Genomic DNA, 24,136 nt, shown 5'->3' on the forward strand with positions numbered 1-24,136 from the left:
AACTAACATATATGTCAAAGTGAAAAATACTTCAGGAAAGGATTGATCAGGAAAACGGCAAAAACGCAGTACACAATGTACATTTAAGACATTGTGACCAAACAGTGTGTATCACATGAGAGATCCTTGGAAATGACTTCAAATAACAAACTTATTAAAGTACTTATCAACGATATAGTAAATATGAACAATTACTTAGGTCAAATAGGTCAAACTTCCGCGTTCAAACATCCGTGTCGTACAACAGTAGAGTGGGTAGGACACATTGTGTAGTAGGGTCGTAAAATACTCTGTCTGCTTAGATCAATGATAATAATAATAACTCGAGGTTCTTATATACCGCTTTATCACAACCTAGTTCGTAGATCGTCTCAAAGCGGTTCACAAATTATTATCCGTGGTTATATCTTTCTCAACTCCCTGGGGAGCATACAGCAGGTGCTGCCATTTCGGCGCTTACCGGTAGCATTCAACAATTCTAGCATTGCCCAACCACGTACTCATTAACAGCTTAGTAGACTGGGACAAGCGGGGTAAAGTATCTTTCTCAAAGATACAACACAGTGCCGTGTTGTGACTCGAACCCGCAACCCTTCGGTAGTGAGTCCAGCAACCTATCACTACACTACTGTGCCTCCTTTACCGCACTATACATACATTGTGTGGTTAGATTTTTTCCAACCCCTATCCATAAATTGTCCTTTACCGTTATGATCACACTACGTCCAAACGACACAAGAGGGCTAATTGTTCACACACGGAACAGCGTCCTTATAACACCTTTTCACAGAAAAGTAAAACGAAAACAGGAACATAACGTACATCTACTACGATAAACGGTGTATAACAGGATATTTGTGATCAATGAAAAATGTTAAGTATCACTTTCACTTCAAGTCAGAAATGATCGACCATGAAACTAAATTCATAACATAGAATTGACAGTAATACAAGTAAAATCTGAGCTTGAGTGTACTTTTTGTACAAAATTACGGGCGGAAACGTTAGTTATTGGGTGTTCTACTCGATCTTCTAAGTTCCTATTTACAAAAATTGAAAGAGAAATAAGAATTAACGATTTAACAAGACTTACCGGTTATTGAACTTTAATTAGATAAAGTACAAGCACGAAAGTGAAAAACGGCCTCCTTTATCGGTGAAAATGACATTGATTTTACTACTAACCGCAACGTTAAACAGGTAATGCCATCAAACAAATGTCCGTTATATCACCCACTGTGACGTCACACAGAACCAAAGGATGACCTCATAATTTTAAGGCAAAATTGGTGCAGGTTGTGGTTGGGTTAATGATGAAGAGGATTACACACTCGTTCCAATTTCATCACTACATAATAAGGCCTCGTCTGAGATCTTCTGTGTATAGTGTCATTAACGTGTTTAAAACTCATCTCAATCAAAACAGCAATATGCTGGAATATTATTTATAATTAAATTAGTTTATAATGGAACTACCACTTCGTTTAATATCGGGAATATACTGTTATCATTTAAGACCCCTTTGTGCTGCCTTTAGGGCAAAAAAGAGTGAATGCTGTAAGCTGATAAAATTTGTTCCAATGTTGTTATAAAATACAATGTACATAAAACTCACTATTATTATGACTATCAAATAACATGAGATTCGAAACTAAACAAGGTGAAACAAATCTCGTAAAAATCTTAACCGATTGGTTATATAAAATTGATTGTTGTAATAATCATCCGCCTGATCTACTCGAACGTAGCATTTATAGTGTCTGCAATCTGTACGACTATTTTATACCTAAACTTTATTACAGAACACCGCGTACAGTAACAGGCTCAAGTTTGCACACGAGTGGTAAACAAATCTGTCTATTTAAAATCCCGTCACACGTGGAATGAAAGTATACATATACACATTTACATAGAGGATTATTAATACATTAGTAATATACACATGGTAAAAGTTGTTCAAACAATTTCATAGATGGCAACGTAAATATACCAACAAAACATCAAATACATGCTATACCTGTACAGTTCATTTAACTAAATATGTAGCGACTCCTACCAACAACATTGGTTCAATCATGGAAGAAATCTCATACATCGATATATCCTCCTACATAGTTATATATATATAGAAGAAGTGGTATTATCTACAATACGTTTTATATTTCAACCACTATATATGATATGATATATATAAGAGTTGCTCATCAATATCGGAATAATAAAAACTTAATCACAATTAATCCTGTGGAAGATAAAGATATTTTTACAATTATTGATCAAACGCGTACAAAACAAACTAAATTATACGGGGAATGTATTTTCCACAAAAATAGTACGAACACATCAAAAACGATATTGAAACGTCATAAAAACTTGCTAAAAGGCGATATGGTATGTAGTAAAAGTGCAGTGCCTAATGAATCACGTTTGAAATACTAATGATGCAAACAAATCCGCACTGGCAAACTGATTAATGAAAGACATGTTATCTTTTCTTAAAATGGTACAAAATTACATTATTGTGTAGACAATCACTAAACGGAAACCGCTACTGGCTGAACGTGAAAGAAACCTGTACTTGTCGTAAGTAAAGGAAACCTCCTTTTATCATAAGCAAAGTTGTCCTCTTGATGGTACAAAGTAAAGGAAATCTCTACTGGTCATAAGTGAAGGAGACACTATAGGCCATGGGGGTTTGATACCTCTACTGATAAAGGAAACCTCTAATGGTCAAAATTAAAGGAAACATGTACTGGTCATAAGTACAGGAAACTTCTACTGGTGATAATTAAAGGAAATTCTAACGGCTGTGTAGTAAATAAAACATCTACTGGCCACAGGTAAAGGACACCTCTACTGGTTATCAGTAAAGGAACACTCTAATGGACGAACTTAAAGGAAATATCTAATGGTGGTGTAGTAAAGGAAATCTTTACATGGTTATCAGTAAAGGAAATCTCTGAAGGCTGTGTAGTAAAAAGAAACGTTACTAGCAGCAAGTGTAAAACTCCTTTCGGCATTCCCTGTTAAACAACAGGTATTCCTTGTGAAATAACAAATTGCGTAGATTGAAATATTTACAAAGAATTCAATTGCTAAAGGCCTGATTATACTTACGGCTATCTTGTATACAAGTGAATTTGTAAAAATATATTAAAATTCAAAAGTCAAACGACATGAGTACGAATTAAAAATTATCGTTCGAAGATAAAATATAGTAATATATTTACAAATTGTCAGACATTTTTTTAAAAACTAGCATTTTGAACTTTTGCGTCGATCATTATTGTCACCACAACAAAGCTAACATAACATATACTAGAGAAGGTTGTAAACTTCTGTAATTAAAACATCGAATAATATAGAGCGAAAAATAAAAATTGTGTAGTTTATGTATTTTTGTCTTTCAAAGCTGAGCAAGACATACTAGACCATCTCAATGGTGACTGTAGGTGTCGTTCATAAAATAAAAAGTAAACTATCCTTTTAGCACATACCAACGGCGAAGGGGCGACAATCAAACCACATACAGGTAAACACACATCTATAGTAGATTGGTTCTGGAACCACATACAAGTAAACACACATCTATAGTAGATTGGTTCAGGAACCACATACAAGTAAACACACATCTATAGTAGATTGGGTCAGGAACCACATACAAGTAAACACACATCTATAGTAGATTTGTTCTGGAACCACATACAAGTAAACACACATCTATAGTAGATTGGTTCTGGAACCATATACAAGTAAACACACATCTATAGTAGATTGGTTCTGGAACATGGATGCTTTTTTATACAAATGTCATACTTGGTTAATGTTAGAATGCGTAGCCTGGAGAATAAAAGAAAAATTATATTAATGTTCTTTCGTAAGAGATCAGCGTATTTGGGTTTTAAAAAGTACACACTTGCATGTCTTTATTTTACTAAAATTTCTGAGTATATAACCTTTACAGATCTGATATATGTCTATTATTTCAATAATGCCATAAGCTACAAACTCAAGTTAAAAGTCAGCCTTGCTTAATGACTTAATTTTAGCGTATTCAATAAAACAGTTGTTAATCAAAATGTGTGATTTATGTTGCTTGTTTACAATGGTTTAACATCATCGAATATGCAACTGACGCCTTAGAACAGAAAAAATGCTATTAATACCGTTTACGTCTACACCACTGTAATAGACGACATCAGCTCACTGTTTGTGAGTCGATAGCTAGTGTTAATGCAAAAAATAAGTAGATTCCGAGAAGATTAGCAAGGCTTTAGCAAAACGCTCGATAGCAAGATAGCAGAATGGACTGAAATATCCATTAGACATACATCATTTCGAAACATAGCACTCGTGATGAAAAAGGTGCTGTTATCGATACCAGTTTCCTTACAGGGACACATTTCGTCAACTATCTATACTGAAATAACACACAAATGATGTATTGGAATATAGTAAATGGTGGGAGTTTTGTCTCAGTCTTTATCAAATGAATATAACGATAAGCAATAGTTCCTCCGATGACAATATTCTCATTATAACGCACATGAATAGAGGTGCTTGCTGATGGCTGTAATGTAGTTCCAATGTATAGTATACACATCGGTATGGCCTAAATACCACTGATAAACTAGCTGCACTGATTTCTAAGTGCACTTTGTGTCTGATTTAAAATTCACCCAACTAAAAATGTCCACTGCTTGTAATTTGCCGACAGTCTAAAAGCGCTATTTGCTGCCTAGTTTTCCTGTTTAAATTGGTAAAGGTCACTGGTATACGGACAGTGAAATGCATCATTGATCTGATAATGTAAGGTATCCTACTATGGTCAGCCTCGGACCTCTAGGAGTCACGCTCTCTAACCATCTCCTAACAGAACATGAAGTAACCCCTGGAGTTATGAGGTTTCTCTGTGGTATATTGTACGTGTTGCTAGTATAAATACCAATCACACTGTTCTCGTCTGGCTATTCAGTCAGATTTGGATAACGTACATTACTGGGTCATGCATGCATTATAATATATCCCTTCTTTTTTTGTTAAGCTGGTTTTACCATACTTAGCAGGAATAATATATTTACAAAAAAAAGTATCAACCCTACAAGTTGTTATCAGGGCTCATAATAATTTACAAATAGCCAAGTTTTCTTCGCTAGACTATGAGATTTTCTTTGTTAACTTTATATGTGGTTTTGATCTTTTTAAAGGTTTATTATACCTTGCTGTTGTCTGTAGTGTTGTGTAATAAATCAGTTAGATTTATTATAGGGTTAAGAATAAAATTATTCATAATTTCCAATACCAGAATGTTGAACCCCGACGGGTTACCAGTACAATTTCATGCCAATTTAATACGTAGCTAAGACAACATTCCCGGTCACATGTCCCTTTCAAGGTCGCTCATCCTCAGCTTCCGGTCTCCCGACGGGTAGTCGCTGTACTCGTTGTCCACAGTAAAGGGAACGTCATCTGTCTGGCGTGCGTAACGGTAGTACCTCCACCGCAAAACCATTGTGCGGCGGAACCGGAGGATGATAGCAACAATCGCAATCAACACTATCGCGACAATTGCGAATATAATACCGTTCGTGATCCTATTGGACACTTCCGTGTGGTCAACACAAGGTAAAGTATCGTCATTAAGATCCCACACACTCTTATGTTTAAACTCTGGCGGACTTGCGCACATCAGCTGCGATATTACGTTTTGGTTCGCAGGCTGATTCCAAGCATGCGGCTTTGAAAGCCATTTCAGCGCGCAGTCACAGTGGAGCGGATTGTTTATTAGGTTTAACACTTTCAAGTGGTCCCAGTTCCCAAGACTTTCCGGGAAAGTTGTAAGGTTACAGTTGCCTAGAAATAGTGTATGTAATTGTTTCTGGTTTTGGAATAAACCATCCGGGAGACTTTGCAAGCCTTTGTTACCATTCATATGTATTGTTTTGAGCAATTTTAACATTCGGAAAGCACCTGGTTGTATATCTGTCAGGTTGAGATTATAAGACATCCTAAATTGAAGAAGACCTGGAAATCCGATCATTGCGTCGGAGGGAATAGAGTCAATCATATTGCCACTTAAAACAATACCATGCAGGCGATTTAAGTTGTTTAACGGTGGGAACTCGGTCAACTTATTGTCTCCTAAAAAGATGAAGTTGATCTTCAAGGATTGGTTGCCTCCGGTTTCGTTAACAACAAATGCTTTGTCGCTTAATATCGAAATTTGATTATCCGATAAATACAATGACCTGAGGGTTAGGCAGTGGGTAAAATCGTACGCGTTCACGGTCTTGATACGATTTCCGGAAAGAGTGAGTGCGTATAACCTCGGAAAGTTTTGTAGAATTCTCTTCGGCACTGTTGCCAATTGGTTGTGTCCTAGGTCCAGAACTGTTACGTTGGGAAGACGTCCAAAGCTGTCAGAATATATGACAGTTATCTTGTTATACGACAGATCTAGTATTTTAAGATTAGTCATATTCCAGAATGTATGGGCGTCCAACGTGGATATATTGTTGTTTGGCAGTTCTAATGTGGTTAGCACTGGTAGGTCAACAAAGGTCCCGGGTCTTACGAACTCGAACAAATTCTTGTTCATCATAATCCACTTTAATTTGTCCATTCCTTGAAAAGTATCATTGTCTACCATTTCAACACCGCTACTAGTAATTTGCAGAGTTTCAAGATTCTTAAAGATATATAGTCTTGTAGTGAGACTAGTCAGATTGTTTCCTATTATACATAATGTTTTTATCAAGGACGCGTTCGGGAATTTTTCCGGAAAGTCTGTTACTCCGGAACAATTTTCGACTTTACCGTTCGTTAGATCGCAATCACAACTTCCGGGACAGCTAAGGACTACACTCGAGGAAAGGCCGAAGAGTGCTGCTAGACACGTCAGTAAGAATACAGTCGCCATGCTTCCCTGGGTCTGAAAGCAATTGAACATTATAAAAGTGTATGTTTTGTTTCACTTTGCCCGAAATCGGTACATTTTCTTTTTAATTTATTCAGTCTTAAAATTATTTTTACATCTACAAAATATAATAATAATAAAAAGATAATAAATCGACTATTGCTTAATGTATTATTTGTGGTAGTTGCCATACACTATCATTACATAGAGATAAAAAACAGACCTAAAGTAAGAAACTCTCTGTGACAACTCATATGATAAGAATACAGACACAAAAGACCCATTGGTACCTACGATCTTTGTAAGGCTTACTTGTAATTGTTTTAGTTTAGTTAGGTTTTATATTGTTATTTAAGGTCGTACCTTCAAGTGTGTTGTGTAAGTGTGCATGTGTGTATGTGTGTCGGAGACAGGGTATGTTGGTGAATTTGCCTCCTTGTGATAGCGCGGATCTCATGCCGACTTTATAGTAGTGCTATCTCATTGAACCTTCCGTCCCCGTCACATTATACTGACAACGGGTGAACCAGTTGTTGCCATTACGCAAATGCTGAACGTTAAGCAGGGAATAACAACTACTATTTTTAAGGTCTTTGATATGTCCCGGCCTGGGGACAGAACATATTGCCTTCCTCATCTCGGCGGACGTTCAAAGTGGGGTGTTGCCAAGCGGTATCACTGAAATGGACATTATAGTATAGAACACCAACTGTGAATGGAGGCTCCATCCCGGATTGCCAGGCACAGACTTTTTAATGGTTGGTTTGAAAGATAAGATACCCCATTCCCAAAGGGAAAAGAGTTTCGGGGTTTCCATTACCAGAAATATTTTAAATGCTTCATGGATGAGCTCGTGGTCCATTACGAGTTTCTTGATACATTTTATCACATTACATGGGAAGGCCTTTAGCTAGCTGGGTGACAATGGAACTTTAAACCCTAATATATAGTGGATACCAGCATGTGTTGTATGATTGAACTTTAACTACTACAACTCATACGCCTTGGGTGTGGTACCTTAAATTATATGACTTCGGCGATTTGGTTTTATTTATACAAAGTCAATAAAAACATCCAAACACAAGGTTTGTTTATACTTAGACAACAATCAAAGCGACCCCTGTGTCGTTTTGTCACAATTAACTAGTATTTACTGGTTTTGGCACATCACTCTTGTTTTATTTTATCTAAATGTGTACTGACTACTGGGGCCGACGTTCGACACTTCAATAAAAATATAGAACGAAAAGCAACATGAGCATGACACCTACTTCAAATAAGCAATAATGTTCATTGTAGAAAGAATATTATCATATACGGTACGTACTATTCCTGGCTCAGGGCATTGGTACTATATAGTATTGTACCTGACCTTTGTCACGTTATGAATGATATAAAAGGAACAGTGAGACAGACGCTACAACCTAAATACAGACCCCTGGGCATGCGTACAGACATGTCGGATATATGTGTGACACCTGTACAATAGCCATAACTAAAAAAATGTCCCCAAACTAGTGTAACAAGATACCGGCAATTCCATTTAGTAAACAACGTTACGCTGTGACACCACCACCATGCAAGATAACATCGATATATATTGTTAGAAACTCGTTCCGCACATATGAATATACCAGTAGTTTTGCAATATTTGTATTTATACATTATGCATAACGATGTGTCTGGCTTCTATATATGTGGATATAAAAACAGAAAACAATATTCCAATAATATTAATATCAAACAAACTACATACTGCCGGACCGGCCTATTCCATAATGAGATACCGTTCCATTCAAATCGATATCCATACATGGACAGATATTGAGCAATATATCCAAGTGATTTTTCTCACATATCTGTTCATACACAGGTACATTACCCGATACCGGTACACACACACGGCACACACCTGTATCTACGACTCACCTGTGCACACCTGAAGGTTGATTAAAAGTGTATCTTGGTGTACAGACAGATCTCCGGACGTGATCTATCTCGCTGGTGGATGCTGGAAATATGACGTGATGCCTGGTATCTACATGGGGAAATACAACTACAATGCTATTCTACCACTGAGTCAATCAATAAAATGGCGACATCTTCCGGTTATAGGGAAAGGGGCTCACGATGGGGAGTTTAAATATCCAGTCAGTTTGATTTGACGCGTTATGAGAGGATATTTCATTTAAATCTGTATTACACACTAAGTACAACTACAAACACGGCACTTTAATATTTTGATATACTGTTATTCATCCACAAACACTCTTTTTCCCCCATACATCACATGACACAGTGAAAGCTTCTTTCCAATATAAGCACCGCACTTTAAGCTATATATTTTGTAATGGGCTCATAACTTTCCTCAAAATGAATAAAGTATGGAAATCGCTTCGTAAACTCATGTCAAGAACAATGTCAATAATTACCTTTTGCAGAATTGATTTGTCGCAAATATTGTTGATTTTGTCTGAAAAGAAACTTTTGTATGCGGAATTTGAATGGCGTCAAATTGCAATGAATAATGAAATAAATGAAAACGTACCGTTACATGCATTCCTGAAGTATCCATGTAATGACTATTGTCGAGAAAAATGTGAGAAAATGCTTCAAATCTCAAAAATGATGACATGTTTTTTTATTGGATATTTTACAACATTCCATAAAGCTAACAAGACTTTTGATACAATTCAAGCCATATTTTACCAGAGAGAGAACCTGTAGTGAATAGTGTACAGGTAATCCAATCTCACTTGCTTTGCATGCTTTTTTTCCAACCTCAGTCAGTCTTGTTAGCTTTTTGCTCAGATGAGATTTATTCAGGGGAAATGTATGCCATTATTCTGGAGGTTTGACACATTTTCTTACAGTTTCCTCGACAAATGCATCTCCAACCTTATGATATTTACAAGTTTAAATGTTTTTTTTCCTGAAATGTTACTTTTATTTAGCTTGGAAGTTGAACATATAAAAAGTGAGTTTTTTCATCAGTTATTGAATACTTTTTTCTGAAATTTAGTGTAAATGTACCTCAATTATGTTTGAGAAATATTGGAGGAGGATTGTTTTGTGACAGGGATTGTTTAATGCTAACGGAATACATTATTGAATCTGATATACAGTTTGGTGTGGCAGCCACATTGGAATGACCTTAACGATTCAAAGCAAGTACAGAATAAAGTAAGAAATGCACAAACAAAAACCAACAAAGCTAATTCATCCCGTTCTTAACCTCTTTTTTTCTAGAAAAAATAATTTACTTTTAAAGAGGGTTCTGAAATATGTAAAGGTCTTAAGACAAAACAAGTCTTGTGGTTCGGACGGTCTTGTGTATGAGCATATTAAATACTGTAACAGTCAAATGATCAAACATATTACAGTTTTGTTCAATCTCATTATTAAGTATGAGTATATTCCCAAATCATGGAAACTTGGTACAATAATCACTCTGTATAAAGGTAATCGGAAACCAAAAGATGACCCAAACAACTATAGGGGTATAACATTAATTCCTGTGTTTTTTAATATTTTTGAGACACTCTTGTCTACCAGTTTAAGTCCAGTCCTAGAATCATACACATTTCCGAACAGGCATCAATCAGCATATCGCAAAAAACTGTGTAGTTTATGTACTTCTTTTAATCTACAGGAAAGTGTGAACTATAACCTAGATAATGGATCTGATGTGCTTGTCGCTTTTCTTGATAGCAATAAAGCCTTCGATACTGTATGGCAAGATGGCCTATTCTATAAGCTTTACAATATGGGTATTAAAGGAAAAGTATGGAATATCATGAAACTGATGTATTCTCGATTTACCAGTAATGTTGTTTTTAATGGTCTCAAGTCGGACAATGTCGGACTCTATTTGTGAGAAATACAGTAGAAAGTGGAGATTTACATTTTCCTCTACTAAATCTAAAATTGTTGTTTTTACTTCTAAAAAGAAACCCAATATTAATTGTGATATAACTGTATTTGTAAAGAAACTACCAATCGTAGAAAGTATTACTCATGTCGGAGTTTTATTGAATAGTAGAAATAACAATATCGAACGTACAGAACGTGTTTGTTCCAAATTAAAGAGTAGTGTTATGTCCTTAATTCGTTCTGGAGCACATCCATGAATCCTTTAACCACTGCAAACATTGTTAAGTGTAAAGTATATCCCTCAGCACTGGATGGGTGTGACTTGTGGCAATTAAAGCAAAATGAAATTTACATGTTCGAAAGAGCACAAAACTTCATTGTCAAACCAATCCAAGGTTTTAATGTAAGAACAAGAACAGATATGTGCACGTCCTTGATTGGTTGGTTTTCTGTAGAAGTATCCATCAGCGGAAAGAAAATGTTATGTTTTGGTAGAATATGTTCCATGGAAGTTGGCTGTTTAACACGCGAAATTCTTACCAAGCGTCTATTCGAATTCAACCTGTCTCAATTTAGTAGAGGTTTTGTTCTCGACATTGTTTATATTTGACAAAAATACAATTTGTTTCATGTTATTGATGAATTTTTGAAGAGTGGTGTATTTCCAAACAAATGTCAATGGAAGCGTTTGGTCAATGACCATGTAAAAAACTATGAACAGTTTAATTTATGTGAAAGAATGAACGCTAATAGGGACTTCTCTCGCTTCACTCTTTTACATAATAAGATACAACCGTATGCGATATGGAAACTTGCTTTACGTTTTCCACAATACAGTCTATGTTTTAAGAAAGTTGTTAAACTTTGTGTTGTAATGCGCGATAATGAAAATATCTATTTGTGTCATTACTGTGGATCTATGCACAAAGATACTATTATGCATAGTGTACTCGAATGCTCACACACAGAGCTATTACGTGACCAACTCTGGTGTGTACTCGGTACTGTAAAAGATATAGATTTTGTGTTTTATCTTAATGTAATGTCTAATTACCATCTACTTCATGTTCTTCTTGGTGGTATTTTCAGCTATGACTTATCCCCATATGAACTGGAGGACTTTGGAATAAAATCCATTGTTATTATTACTAAAATTCTTCAATACAGTGGTATTATGTAATTTATCCTTAGATATTTGAATGTTGTATACTGAGTAATATGATCACAAATTTACTTGTGTGTACCTCACGCTTCAGCAAGATTAATACATGAAATACGTATATTTTTGTATTCAAATTAGTCACGTCTCTCCTGTTATACCATTGCACAATTGGGCTGCATGATTAGTGCAACTTACTACCATTCATAATATTGTTTGTATTGTATGAATTAATCTTGTGATATGTATTACTACAACTGAAATCATTGCATGTTCAAGTTAATTATTATATTGTATGTTGTGTATTTCACACCACTGTATGACTATATTGTATGACTTCGTGCAACGTGTTCTACTCAATGTATGATTGTATTGTAAGACTTATGTAACAGTAATACTGTCTAAAATAATGCTGTATAATTTATAGTGTGATGCTTGTTATACTGTTTAATACTATGTTGTATGATTGCTTAGTACGAGAAGTGTATTACTGTCTATACTATTATATGATAATGTAGTTTGAGGAGTGTAAATATGTCTATTATATCAATGTGTGATGTAATGTATGATTAGTGTTATACTGCCCATCTTCATAATTATCACCATATAATGACTGTAATAGTACCTATTATATCATTGTGTTGTGTTTATAGTACTTTATGGTATGATGCGGGTACTATTTTTATTCTCTTATGTGTATGTCTGTCCATGTGCATGTGTGTGTCACTATGTAAGGGTGTGACCATGATTGTGAATGCATTTTCTTCTCTTTCAATATTTTTGAATTGTACGTGTATTGTTCGTTATTTCTGTAACTCTTCATTTCTGGAGGAAATAAAGGAAATAATAATAATAAAGAAAAATGCAATTCCTCTTGCCCATCCTCACTACGTCCCGAACCCGAACCAAGGGCTTTGAAATCTCTAACAAAGTTTCAACTTGCCGACCCCACCCCCATGATAAAGGTCCCTACGGCCGAGGACACACTACTCGAGCTAGACTACGAGTGAATACAGGGGCGTAGCTAACCCATGTTAGGGGTGGATTCATGTAGGAGCGGGTCCGAGGTACAAGGGGGTACAACAAGCAGTGTTTTGTTTCGTTTTTCTATTTGAAGATTTGATGGATTCACCTGCGTACCAGCGTAAATGCAGTCACGCGCTTGTTAATATATCCTGATCTAATTTAATCAGACAATTGACAGCCTATATCACTCATCATTTGAACACAATTGCGGACTATGGAGGAAAGGCATCCTCGATATCCAGGGGTTACGCTCACCTTCGCTCTATGCACCCCTGTCAAAGCAAAATTGAAGGCTCTGTGTGCGCCACCTTGTTGATGAGACAAGGAGACTAGTTCAATCCTTTGAAATACATCAAAAGAATCTCACGGTCGCGTAACGGTAAAAATTGACAGGCTTTGAAGTCGGGCGTCTCTCCTTTGTAATCTTCAATGGACAGGTATCGGCCTTGCGATTGGTCAGGTGTTTTTTTGTACCTGAGACTAGTCAAACAGGGGTGTAGAGAGCGAGACTGAGCCCTGGATATCGATGATGTTGTTCTGTAGTTTGTGATAGTTAAGATAGTTATATCACCTATACCTGTGTATACTATATCACTATTGTTTATTTCAAACTATTCGGGATTTGTCTGTCTTGTATTTTGGTTATATAATATCCTTAATGACATTACACTAGAAGGAGACGATAATATTTAGACATTTAGGAGACATTGCTTTGTGCTACCAACTTCTTTAATTATCTTTTATTACCTATATGACGTTGTTGCATAATTGTACCATCAAATAGAAATTATTTTAAACGCTTGTTAATAGCAATTTCAATGACCACTTTGCTGTGTTTATGTAAGTGTTAACCATGTATCCTTAAGTATATATTAGTGGGTTAACTTGTATAAATGCCCTTCAAGGTGTTTGTCATTATTGGTAAGACGTAACTGTGGATGAGGCGTTAAGCAATTTTGAAAAACAAACCAATAAACAAACCTGTATCTGATCGTCTGTTAGGATTACACTAGAGTAACTTTTAAATAGCTGAAGGGAGGTAACTCCGATAAATAAAATAAGTTTTGTCTTTAAAATGACTAAAAATAATTTAGCGCAAATTAATGTATACATTTGCAATTATTTACTATCGCTTTGACAAAAAGATTGATGTTTATTGTTTGAAGATAATATTGGTTTAGGTTGGTTTTTTTTGGTAGAAGAGTTAATGCTACCTTCACATACACGGATTTTTCTTACGGATCCTTACTATGACACGTAAATGTACACGGATCCTTACTATGACACGTAAAAGTACACGGATCCTTACTATGACACGTAAAAGTACACGGATCCTTACGATGTGTCCACTTTTATGAGCGATTTAAGAGTGGTTACAAGTAATTACGAGCCATTTACGGTTTATTACGAGTTATTACGATGTATTTAAGGCCAAAATCTACGATTTGTTCCGAGTTACGAGCAACTTACGACATTTTACGAGCTTTTTATGGATTGTTATACTACGGACGGAACGTGGCGATTCATCTTTTCGTGTAAATTACGACCTGTTAACGTGTTGTTACGAATAGTTGCGAGTTAGTTACGAGTATTAACGAGTCCTTATGTTTTTTGCAAAAAAAGTATGCGATCTCTCTATGTATCATCATTCCTGTTGAGTGCCTTCCTCGTTGGAGCCATGCTTGTGGTATTGTATACAAGATGTGGAGAGATCTGATTTCTTTGACGTCTTGATAGCAACTGAAAGGAACTGTTCGATTTTGCAGCTTGTATACCTTACCTAAATCGTAAAGTATACGTATGTATTCGTAAAGTGCTCGTAACTATACGTAAAGTGCTCGTAATAACTCTTAACAATCCGTAAAGTCATTGTAACACGACGTGAATGAAATCGTAAACATCACTTAAGCACTCGTTATAATCCGTAAACAAATCGTAAACTAACCGTAACAAATCGTAAAAAAAATGTACGAGACATTTACGGAATATTGCGAGTAGTTTACGGATTGTTACAAGTTATTTACGAGTTATGTACGGAAAATGCAATCCGTCGACAATCGCAAGATTTTTGACATGTAAAAATATTTGCCTCTACTTTCACGGATCCTCACGATTGACTGCGAGTTGTGACGAGTTATTAACGTATACCAACGAGTTATGTACGGATACTCGCGATTGACTACGAGTTGGCGATCCGTAAGGACTCGTAAGAAAAATCAGTGTTTGTGAAGGGGTATTAATCAAGACAATTTTGTGTAATTCATACATTCTTCAAATTCTCTTCCTTTCTCCTGAAAGAATCGAGCCTGCTTCCCCAATCTAAGTTTCTTACATGTTGCAGTTGCTCTGGTATTCATGGAATTTGTTTTAATACTTCATGTACAACGATTTTTGTAATTGTTGTCGGACAAACTTGCGGGGTTTCTAAATATGCATGTTGATTAAGGGCAGACTATTCGTCAGCTATATGATCTCCACATGTTATCACAGGACGCTATCTTATCTCTGTTCTATATGGATATGGACGTCCTCGGTTTTGCTCATTAGTGGCCCTTGTACATTGAGAAGAGGACATCTCGTGGATTCTACGTACGTTAACATGGCCGTTGTTATCAATGATACAGAACACTCCTCTGGAATTTAACCAGCATGTGCAACTGTCTGCTTATTGGCCCAAATTTGAAAAGTATGTTTCGTCCTTAAAGGCACGCATACATACATAAACCAACAATCAAATAATGCTATTCTTCTTCCATGTTATTGCGATTGCAAGGCCCTTCAATACATTGCATTTGGTGACCATGCCGCATTGTCTCCGATAAGGAGAGGCATATATAATTCGGTGTAGCTGTTGCAATCTATTTCCATTTTGTTGTCAAAATTATCTTTGTCGCTTTAAAGTGGTTGATTGGCCATACATTTTAAAATGTCACTAAGACATGCCGCCGCTGATACTGGCAGGTATAGTATTTAGCTGTTTGTTTCGTTGCCTTTACTGAATCCCGGACTCTCTACTTTGGTCAATGTGAGTTCGGATATTAGACTATAATGTACAGCTGCCACCGAAAGTATGTAACGTGCATGTTCTCAATGATTCGTCCTGATCCATTTAAAACCTATTCGATATACTTTACAGACGACAACACTAGGACGGTTGTGTAGCCACACTGTCATAGTCACAACAGAACTCACGATTTTTACATCGATAGGTGATTGAGACGTCCTGCCATGCCGCGATATAGGATTGCGTATTAATACCAAACTTACGAGGGAATTATGATGTCCCCGATATTTCTATAGACGGGACATAACTCCTACCTGTACCACCAGAAGCAGCCCTACTGCTACGTATAGACTATTCATATGTTAATCGATGGTCACATTTATGATATAAAGTAATGTGTCGGCGTTTTTTCTAGATCATTTCATATACAACAAATAATAAACCTTACAAAAACTCACACAATGAAGTAGTATACAGTATGGCTCTGACCTTTTATTCTGGTCCACGCATACAGTGACACGGCGTGCTGTGCCTGCCCTTACAACAAGTGTGAGCTCCCATAATTAAACGAGCCTCACTGGATCCTGTCTATTCCTCAAATGGGCTGTTGATAACCGGGTATCGCTCCGATCTACTCAAGAAAACTGTGTGAAGCTGCGGACATATTTTGGTAATCATGGTCAACACGATTCAAGCATGTGTAACGACCATACTGACCATCCTGGTGGTTTCTGCGGCAGCGACCGACCCGGTAATGACATTTTATTATTTTATTTTTAAATATGCATACCATTTTATTTAAAATGGCCTACGTGCGTGAACGTGTTTTCAATGCATGATCAGCTTGATGAATAGTCATCAAGCAATGAAGCTTATAATAGTTATATGTAAATATAACGACCACACGTGTATCTTAATTATTTGCGTGTATGGATCAAACAGACCCATATGAAGACGGGAACAAAAAGTTTGTCCTTTAGAAGAATACGAATCTTTTTAGCTGGATAGTCAAGTCATTGTTATAATAGGCTAACAAGACAATAGGGATATGAACCCAGCTAAGTGTTCAAACATCCCTTAACTCTTATATCACGTGTTTATTTCAAATGATATTTTTGTTATCAATCATAACACATATTATATTTCGCTAGTGTGTCATTTATGTTCTGTTTACTTACGTTGTTGAAAACAGCTTATTAAAACATAGTGAAATATGTGGCTATAACAGTTCACTATGGTGACTGTACTGGAGGGACCGTACTCGATGCAGCTACGATCACACAATAGCGACGGACAACTACAAATGTTCCACTCTTTTAAGCATAAATGCACGCAATCGAGTGCAGAACTCTTTATCGAATGCAAGTTGGCATATTGATATTATGCGGGGTTTTAAAAATCTAGCTTACCTGAAATTGTAAAGTGTGTGTCTTAGTTCTATGTTGACCTTTCTCAATGTCAAGAACATGTAGTATTTGACCGACCGTTGTACCATTACCGTATTTAAATTTCTACCCGTGTCGATGTACAGATGTAGGGTATTTAAGTATATGATAATTACCAGTACCACTTCAGTATACGGGCGTATGTAAGTATATGATATTTACCAGTACCACTTCAGTATACGGACGCTTGAGTTTGACGTTCAATGAAATTATAAAAAATAATATATATATATACCGCATGAATAGAACACTGTAGAGACTAGTATGTAAACTGATATATTTCAGAAAAAGTTCGCCACCATTTCAGTCTGTGGGAGATTTCAATCTCGCAGTTCCGTAAAAATATACGGGGTGGTACAGAAGTACTCTTTCGGAACCATTTCAACATACGGGGTGCTACATGAGTTCTCTTTCTGTACCATTACAACATACGGGGTGCTACAGAAGTTCTCTTTCGGTACCATCACAACATACGGGGTGCTACAGAAGTTCTCTTTCGGTACAATCACGACATACGGGCTGCTACAGAAGTTATCTTTCTGTACCATGACATCATACGGGGTGCTACAGAAGTTCTCTTTCGGTACCATTACAACATACGGGGTGCTACAGAAGTTCTCTTTCGGTACCATGACAACATACGGGGTGCTACAGAAGTTCTCGTTCGGTACCATTACAACATACGGGGTGCTACATAAGTTCTCTTTCTGTACCATTACAACATACGGGGGGCTACAGAAGTTCTCTTTCGGTACAATCACGACATACGGGGTGCTACAGAAGTTCTCTTTCGGTACAATCCCAACATACGGGGTGCTACAGAAGTTCTCTTTCGGTACCATGACAACATACGGGGTGCTACATGAGTTCTCTTTCTGTACCATTACAACATACGGTGTGCTACAGAAGTTCTCTTTAGGTACCATCACAACATACGGGCTGCTACAGACTTTCTCTTTCGGTAAAATCACAACATACGGGGTGCTACAGAAGTTCTCTTTAGGTACCATCACAACATACGGGGTGCTACAGAAGTTCTCTTTAGGTACCATCACAACATACGGGGTGTTACAGAAGTTCTCTTTCTGTACCATTACAACATACGGGGTGCTACAGAAGTTCTCTTTCGGTACCATGACAACATACGGGCTGCTACAGAAGTTCTCTTTCGGTACCATTACAACATACGTGGTGTTACAGAAGTTCTCTTTCTATACTACTACGACACACGGGGTGCTACAGAAGTTCTCTTTCTGTACTATTACAACATACGGGGTGCTACAGAAGTTCTCTTTCTGTACTCTTACAACATACGGGTGCTACAGAAGTTCTCTTTAGGTACCATTACAACACACGGGGTGCTACAGAAGTTCTCTTTCGGTACCATTACAACATACGGGGTGCTACAGACGTTTTTTCTGTACTATTACAACATACGGGGTGCTACAGAAGTTATCTTTCTGTACCATGACAACATACGGGGTGCTACAGAAGTACTCTTTCTGTACCAAAACAACATCACCAATGACACAATATATCAACAAGGTCAACCTTACATCACATATCACCAACGTACACAATATATCAAAAAGGCCAACCTAAACATCACATATCACCAACGTACACAATATATCAACAAGGTCAACCTTACATCACATATCACCAACGTACACAATATCTCAACAAGGTCAACCTTACATCACATATCACCAACGTACACAATATATCAACAACGTCAACCTTACATCACATATCACCAGCGTACACAATATATCAACAAGGTAAACCTTACATAACATATTACATATCAACAAGGTCAACCTTACATCACATACCACCAACGTACACAATATATCAAGAAACCTTACATAACATATCACCAACGTACACAATATCTCAACAAGGTAAACCTTACATCACATATCAACAACGTACACAGTATATCAACAAGGTTAACCTTTCACCAACGTACACAATATATCAACAACGTCAACATTACATCACATATCCCCAGCGTACTCAATATATCAACAAGGTTAACCTTTCACCAACGTACACAATATATCAACAAGGTTAACCTTTCACCAACGTACACAATATATCAACAACGTCAACATTACATGACATATCACCAGCGTACACAAAATATCAACAAGGTTAACCTTACATCAAATATCACCAACGTACACAATATATCAACAAGGTCAACCTTACATTTCATATCACCAAAGTACACAATATATCAACAAGGCCAACCTTACATCAGATATCACCAAAGTACACAATATATCAACAAGGTCAACCTTACATCAGATATCACCAAAGTACACACTATATCAACAACGTCAACATTACATCACATATCACCAGCGTACACAATATATCAACAAGGTTAACCTTACATCACATATCACCAACGTACACAGTATATCAACAAGGTTAACCTTACATCACATATCACCAACGTACTCAATAGATTAACAAGGTTAACCTTCCATCACATATCACCAACGTACACAATAGATTAACAAGGTTAACCTTACATTACATATCACCAACGTACACAATATATCAACAAGGTTAACCTTACATCACATATCACCAACGTACACAATATATCAACAAGGTAAACCTCACATAACATATCACCAAAGTACACAATATATCAACAAGGTAAACCTTGCATCACATATCACCAACGTACACAATATATCAACAAGATAAACCTTACATCACATATCACCAACGTACACAATAGATTAACAAGGTTAACCTTACATAACATATCACCAACGTACACAATAGATTAACAAGGTTAACCTTACATCACATATCACCAACGTACACAATATAACAACAAGGTAAACCTTATATCACATATCACCAACGTACACAATATATCAACAAGGTAAACCTTACATCACATATCACCAACGTACACAATATATCAACAAGGTAAACCTTACATCACATATCACCAACGTACACAATATATCAACAAGGTAAACCTTACATCACATATCACCAACGTACACAATATATCAACAAGGTAAACCTTACATCACATATCACCAACGTACACAATATATCAACAAGGTAAACCTTACATCACATATCACCAACGTACACAATATATCAACAAGGTAAACCTTACATCACATATCACCAACGTACACAATATATCAACAAGGTAAACCTTACATCACATATCACCAACGTACACAATATATCAACAAGGTAAACCTTACATCACATATCACCAACGTACACAATATATCAACAAGGTAAACCTTACATAACATATCACCAAAGTACACAATATATCAACAAGGTAAACCTTGCATCACATATCACCAACGTACACAATATATCAACAAGGTAAACCTTACATCACATATCACCAACGTACACAATATATCAACAAGGTAAACCTTACATCACATATCACCAACGTACACAATATATCAACAAGGTAAACCTTACATCACATATCACCAACGTACACAATATATCAACAAGGTAAACCTTACATCACATATCACCAACGTACACAATATATCAACAAGGTAAACCTTACATCACATATCACCAACGTACACAATATATCAACAAGGTAAACCTTACATCACATATCACCAACGTACACAATATATCAACAAGGTAAACCTTACATAACATATCACCAAAGTACACAATATATCAACAAGGTAAACCTTGCATCACATATCACCAACGTACACAATATATCAACAAGATAAACCTTACATCACATATCACCAACGTACACAATAGATTAACAAGGTTAACCTTATATAACATATCACCAACGTACCCAATAGATTAACAAGGTTAACCTTACATCACATATCACCAACGTACACAATCTAACAGCAAGGTAAACCTTACATCACATATCACCAACGTACACAATATATCAACAAGGTAAACCTTACATAACATATTACCAAAGTACACAATATATCAACAAGGTTAACCTTTCATCACATATCACCAACGTACACAATATATCAACATGGTCAACCTTACATCACATATCACCAACGTACACAATATATCAACATGGTCAACCTTACATCACATATCACCAACGTACACAATATATCAACATGGTCAACCTTACATCACATATCACCAACGTACACAATATATCAACATGGTCAACCTTACATCACATATCACCAACGTACACAATATATCAACATGGTCAACCTTACATCACATATCACCAACGTACACAATATATCAACATGGTCAACCTTACATCACATATCACCAACGTACACAATATATCAACATGGTCAACCTTACATCACATATCACCAACGTACACAATATATCAACATGGTCAACCTTACATCACATATCACCAACGTACACAATATATCAACATGGTCAACCTTACATCACATATCACCAACGTACACAATATATCAACATGGTCAACCTTACATCACATATCACCAACGTACACAATATATCAACATGGTCAACCTTACATCACATATCACCAACGTACACAATATATCAACATGGTCAACCTTACATCACATATCACCAACGTACACAATATATCAACATGGTCAACCTTACATCACATATCACCAACGTACACAATATATCAACATGGTCAACCTTACATCACATATCACCAACGTACACAATATATCAACATGGTCAACCTTACATCACATATCACCAACGTACACAATATATCAACATGGTCAACCTTACATCACATATCACCAACGTACACAATATATCAACATGGTCAACCTTACATCACATATCACCAACGTACACAATATATCAACATGGTCAACCTTACATCACATATCACCAACGTACACAATATATCAACATGGTCAACCTTACATCACATATCACCAACGTACACAATATATCAACATGGTCAACCTTACATCACATATCACCAACGTACACAATATATCAACATGGTCAACCTTACATCACATATCACCAACGTACACAATATATCAACATGGTCAACCTTACATCACATATCACCAACGTACACAATATATCAACATGGTCAACCTTACATCACATATCACCAACGTACACAATATATCAACATGGTCAACCTTACATCACATATCACCAACGTACACAATATATCAACATGGTCAACCTTACATCACATATCACCAACGTACACAATATATCAACATGGTCAACCTTACATCACATATCACCAACGTACACAATATATCAACATGGTCAACCTTACATCACATATCACCAACGTACACAATATATCAACATGGTCAACCTTACATCACATATCACCAACGTACACAATATATCAACATGGTCAACCTTACATCACATATCACCAACGTACACAATATATCAACATGGTCAACCTTACATCACATATCACCAACGTACACAATATATCAACATGGTCAACCTTACATCACATATCACCAACGTACACAATATATCAACATGGTCAACCTTACATCACATATCACCAACGTACACAATATATCAACATGGTCAACCTTACATCACATATCACCAACGTACACAATATATCAACATGGTCAACCTTACATCACATATCACCAACGTACACAATATATCAACATGGTCAACCTTACATCACATATCACCAACGTACACAATATATCAACATGGTCAACCTTACATCACATATCACCAACGTACACAATATATCAACATGGTCAACCTTACATCACATATCACCAACGTACACAATATATCAACATGGTCAACCTTACATCACATATCACCAACGTACACAATATATCAACATGGTCAACCTTACATCACATATCACCAACGTACACAATATATCAACATGGTCAACCTTACATCACATATCACCAACGTACACAATATATCAACAAGGTCAACCTTACATCACATATCACCAACGTACACAATATATCAACAAGGTCAACCTTACATCACATATCACCAACGTACACAATATATCAACAAGGTCAACCTTACATCACATATCACCAACGTACACAATATATCAACAAGGTCAACCTTACATCACATATCACCAACGTACACAATATATCAACAAGGTCAACCTTACATCACATATCACCAACGTACACAATATATCAACAAGGTCAACCTTACATCACATATCACCAACGTACACAATATATCAACAAGGTCAACCTTACATCACATATCACCAACGTACACAATATATCAACAAGGTCAACCTTACATCACATATCACCAACGTACACAATATATCAACAAGGTCAACCTTACATCACATATCACCAACGTACACAATATATCAACAAGGTCAACCTTACATCACATATCACCAACGTACACAATATATCAACAAGGTCAACCTTACATCATATATCACCAACGTACACAATATATCAACAAGGTCAACCTTACATCACATATCACCAACGTACACAATATATCAACAAGGTCAACCTTACATCACATATCACCAACGTACACAATATATCAACAAGGTCAACCTTGCATCACATATCACCAACGTACACAATATATCAACATGGTCAACCTTACATTAGATATCACCAACGTACACAGTATATCAACAAGGTCAATCTCACATCATATATCACCAACGTACACAATATATCAACATGGTCAACCTTACATCATATATCACCAACGTACACAATATATCAACA

At 36.4% G+C, this 24,136-nt stretch overlaps 2 protein-coding genes across 3 annotated transcripts in view; one reads left to right on the forward strand and one right to left on the reverse strand.

The window, feature by feature from the left end:
• Positions 1–432: 432 nt before the first annotated feature.
• Positions 433–9,011, reverse strand: LOC110463632 (slit homolog 2 protein-like). Its single transcript, XM_021518415.1, has 2 exons — positions 8,846–9,011; positions 433–6,931 (listed from the first exon to the last, which is right to left on the reverse strand). The coding sequence occupies exon 2, from the start codon at positions 6,917–6,919 to the stop codon at positions 5,378–5,380; it is 1,542 nt and encodes a 513-aa protein (XP_021374090.1). The 5' UTR covers positions 6,920–6,931; positions 8,846–9,011; the 3' UTR covers positions 433–5,377.
• Positions 9,012–16,453: 7,442 nt separating this feature from the next.
• Positions 16,454–24,136, forward strand: part of LOC110463655 (glutamate receptor U1-like) — a 25,524-nt gene continuing 17,841 nt past the window's right edge. The window contains exon 1 of one of the 2 annotated variants that reach the window (XM_021518451.1): positions 16,454–16,729. In XM_021518451.1, the coding sequence (XP_021374126.1) occupies positions 16,655–16,729 (75 nt within the window). In that variant the 5' untranslated portion in view covers positions 16,454–16,654. The remainder of the gene's footprint in view (positions 16,730–24,136) is intronic. The other variant, XM_021518450.1, reaches the window with a different exon arrangement.

This window comes from Mizuhopecten yessoensis, unplaced genomic scaffold (assembly GCF_002113885.1).
Source record: "Mizuhopecten yessoensis strain PY_sf001 unplaced genomic scaffold, ASM211388v2 scaffold10919, whole genome shotgun sequence".
Taxonomy (NCBI): Eukaryota; Metazoa; Mollusca; class Bivalvia; order Pectinida; family Pectinidae; genus Mizuhopecten; species Mizuhopecten yessoensis.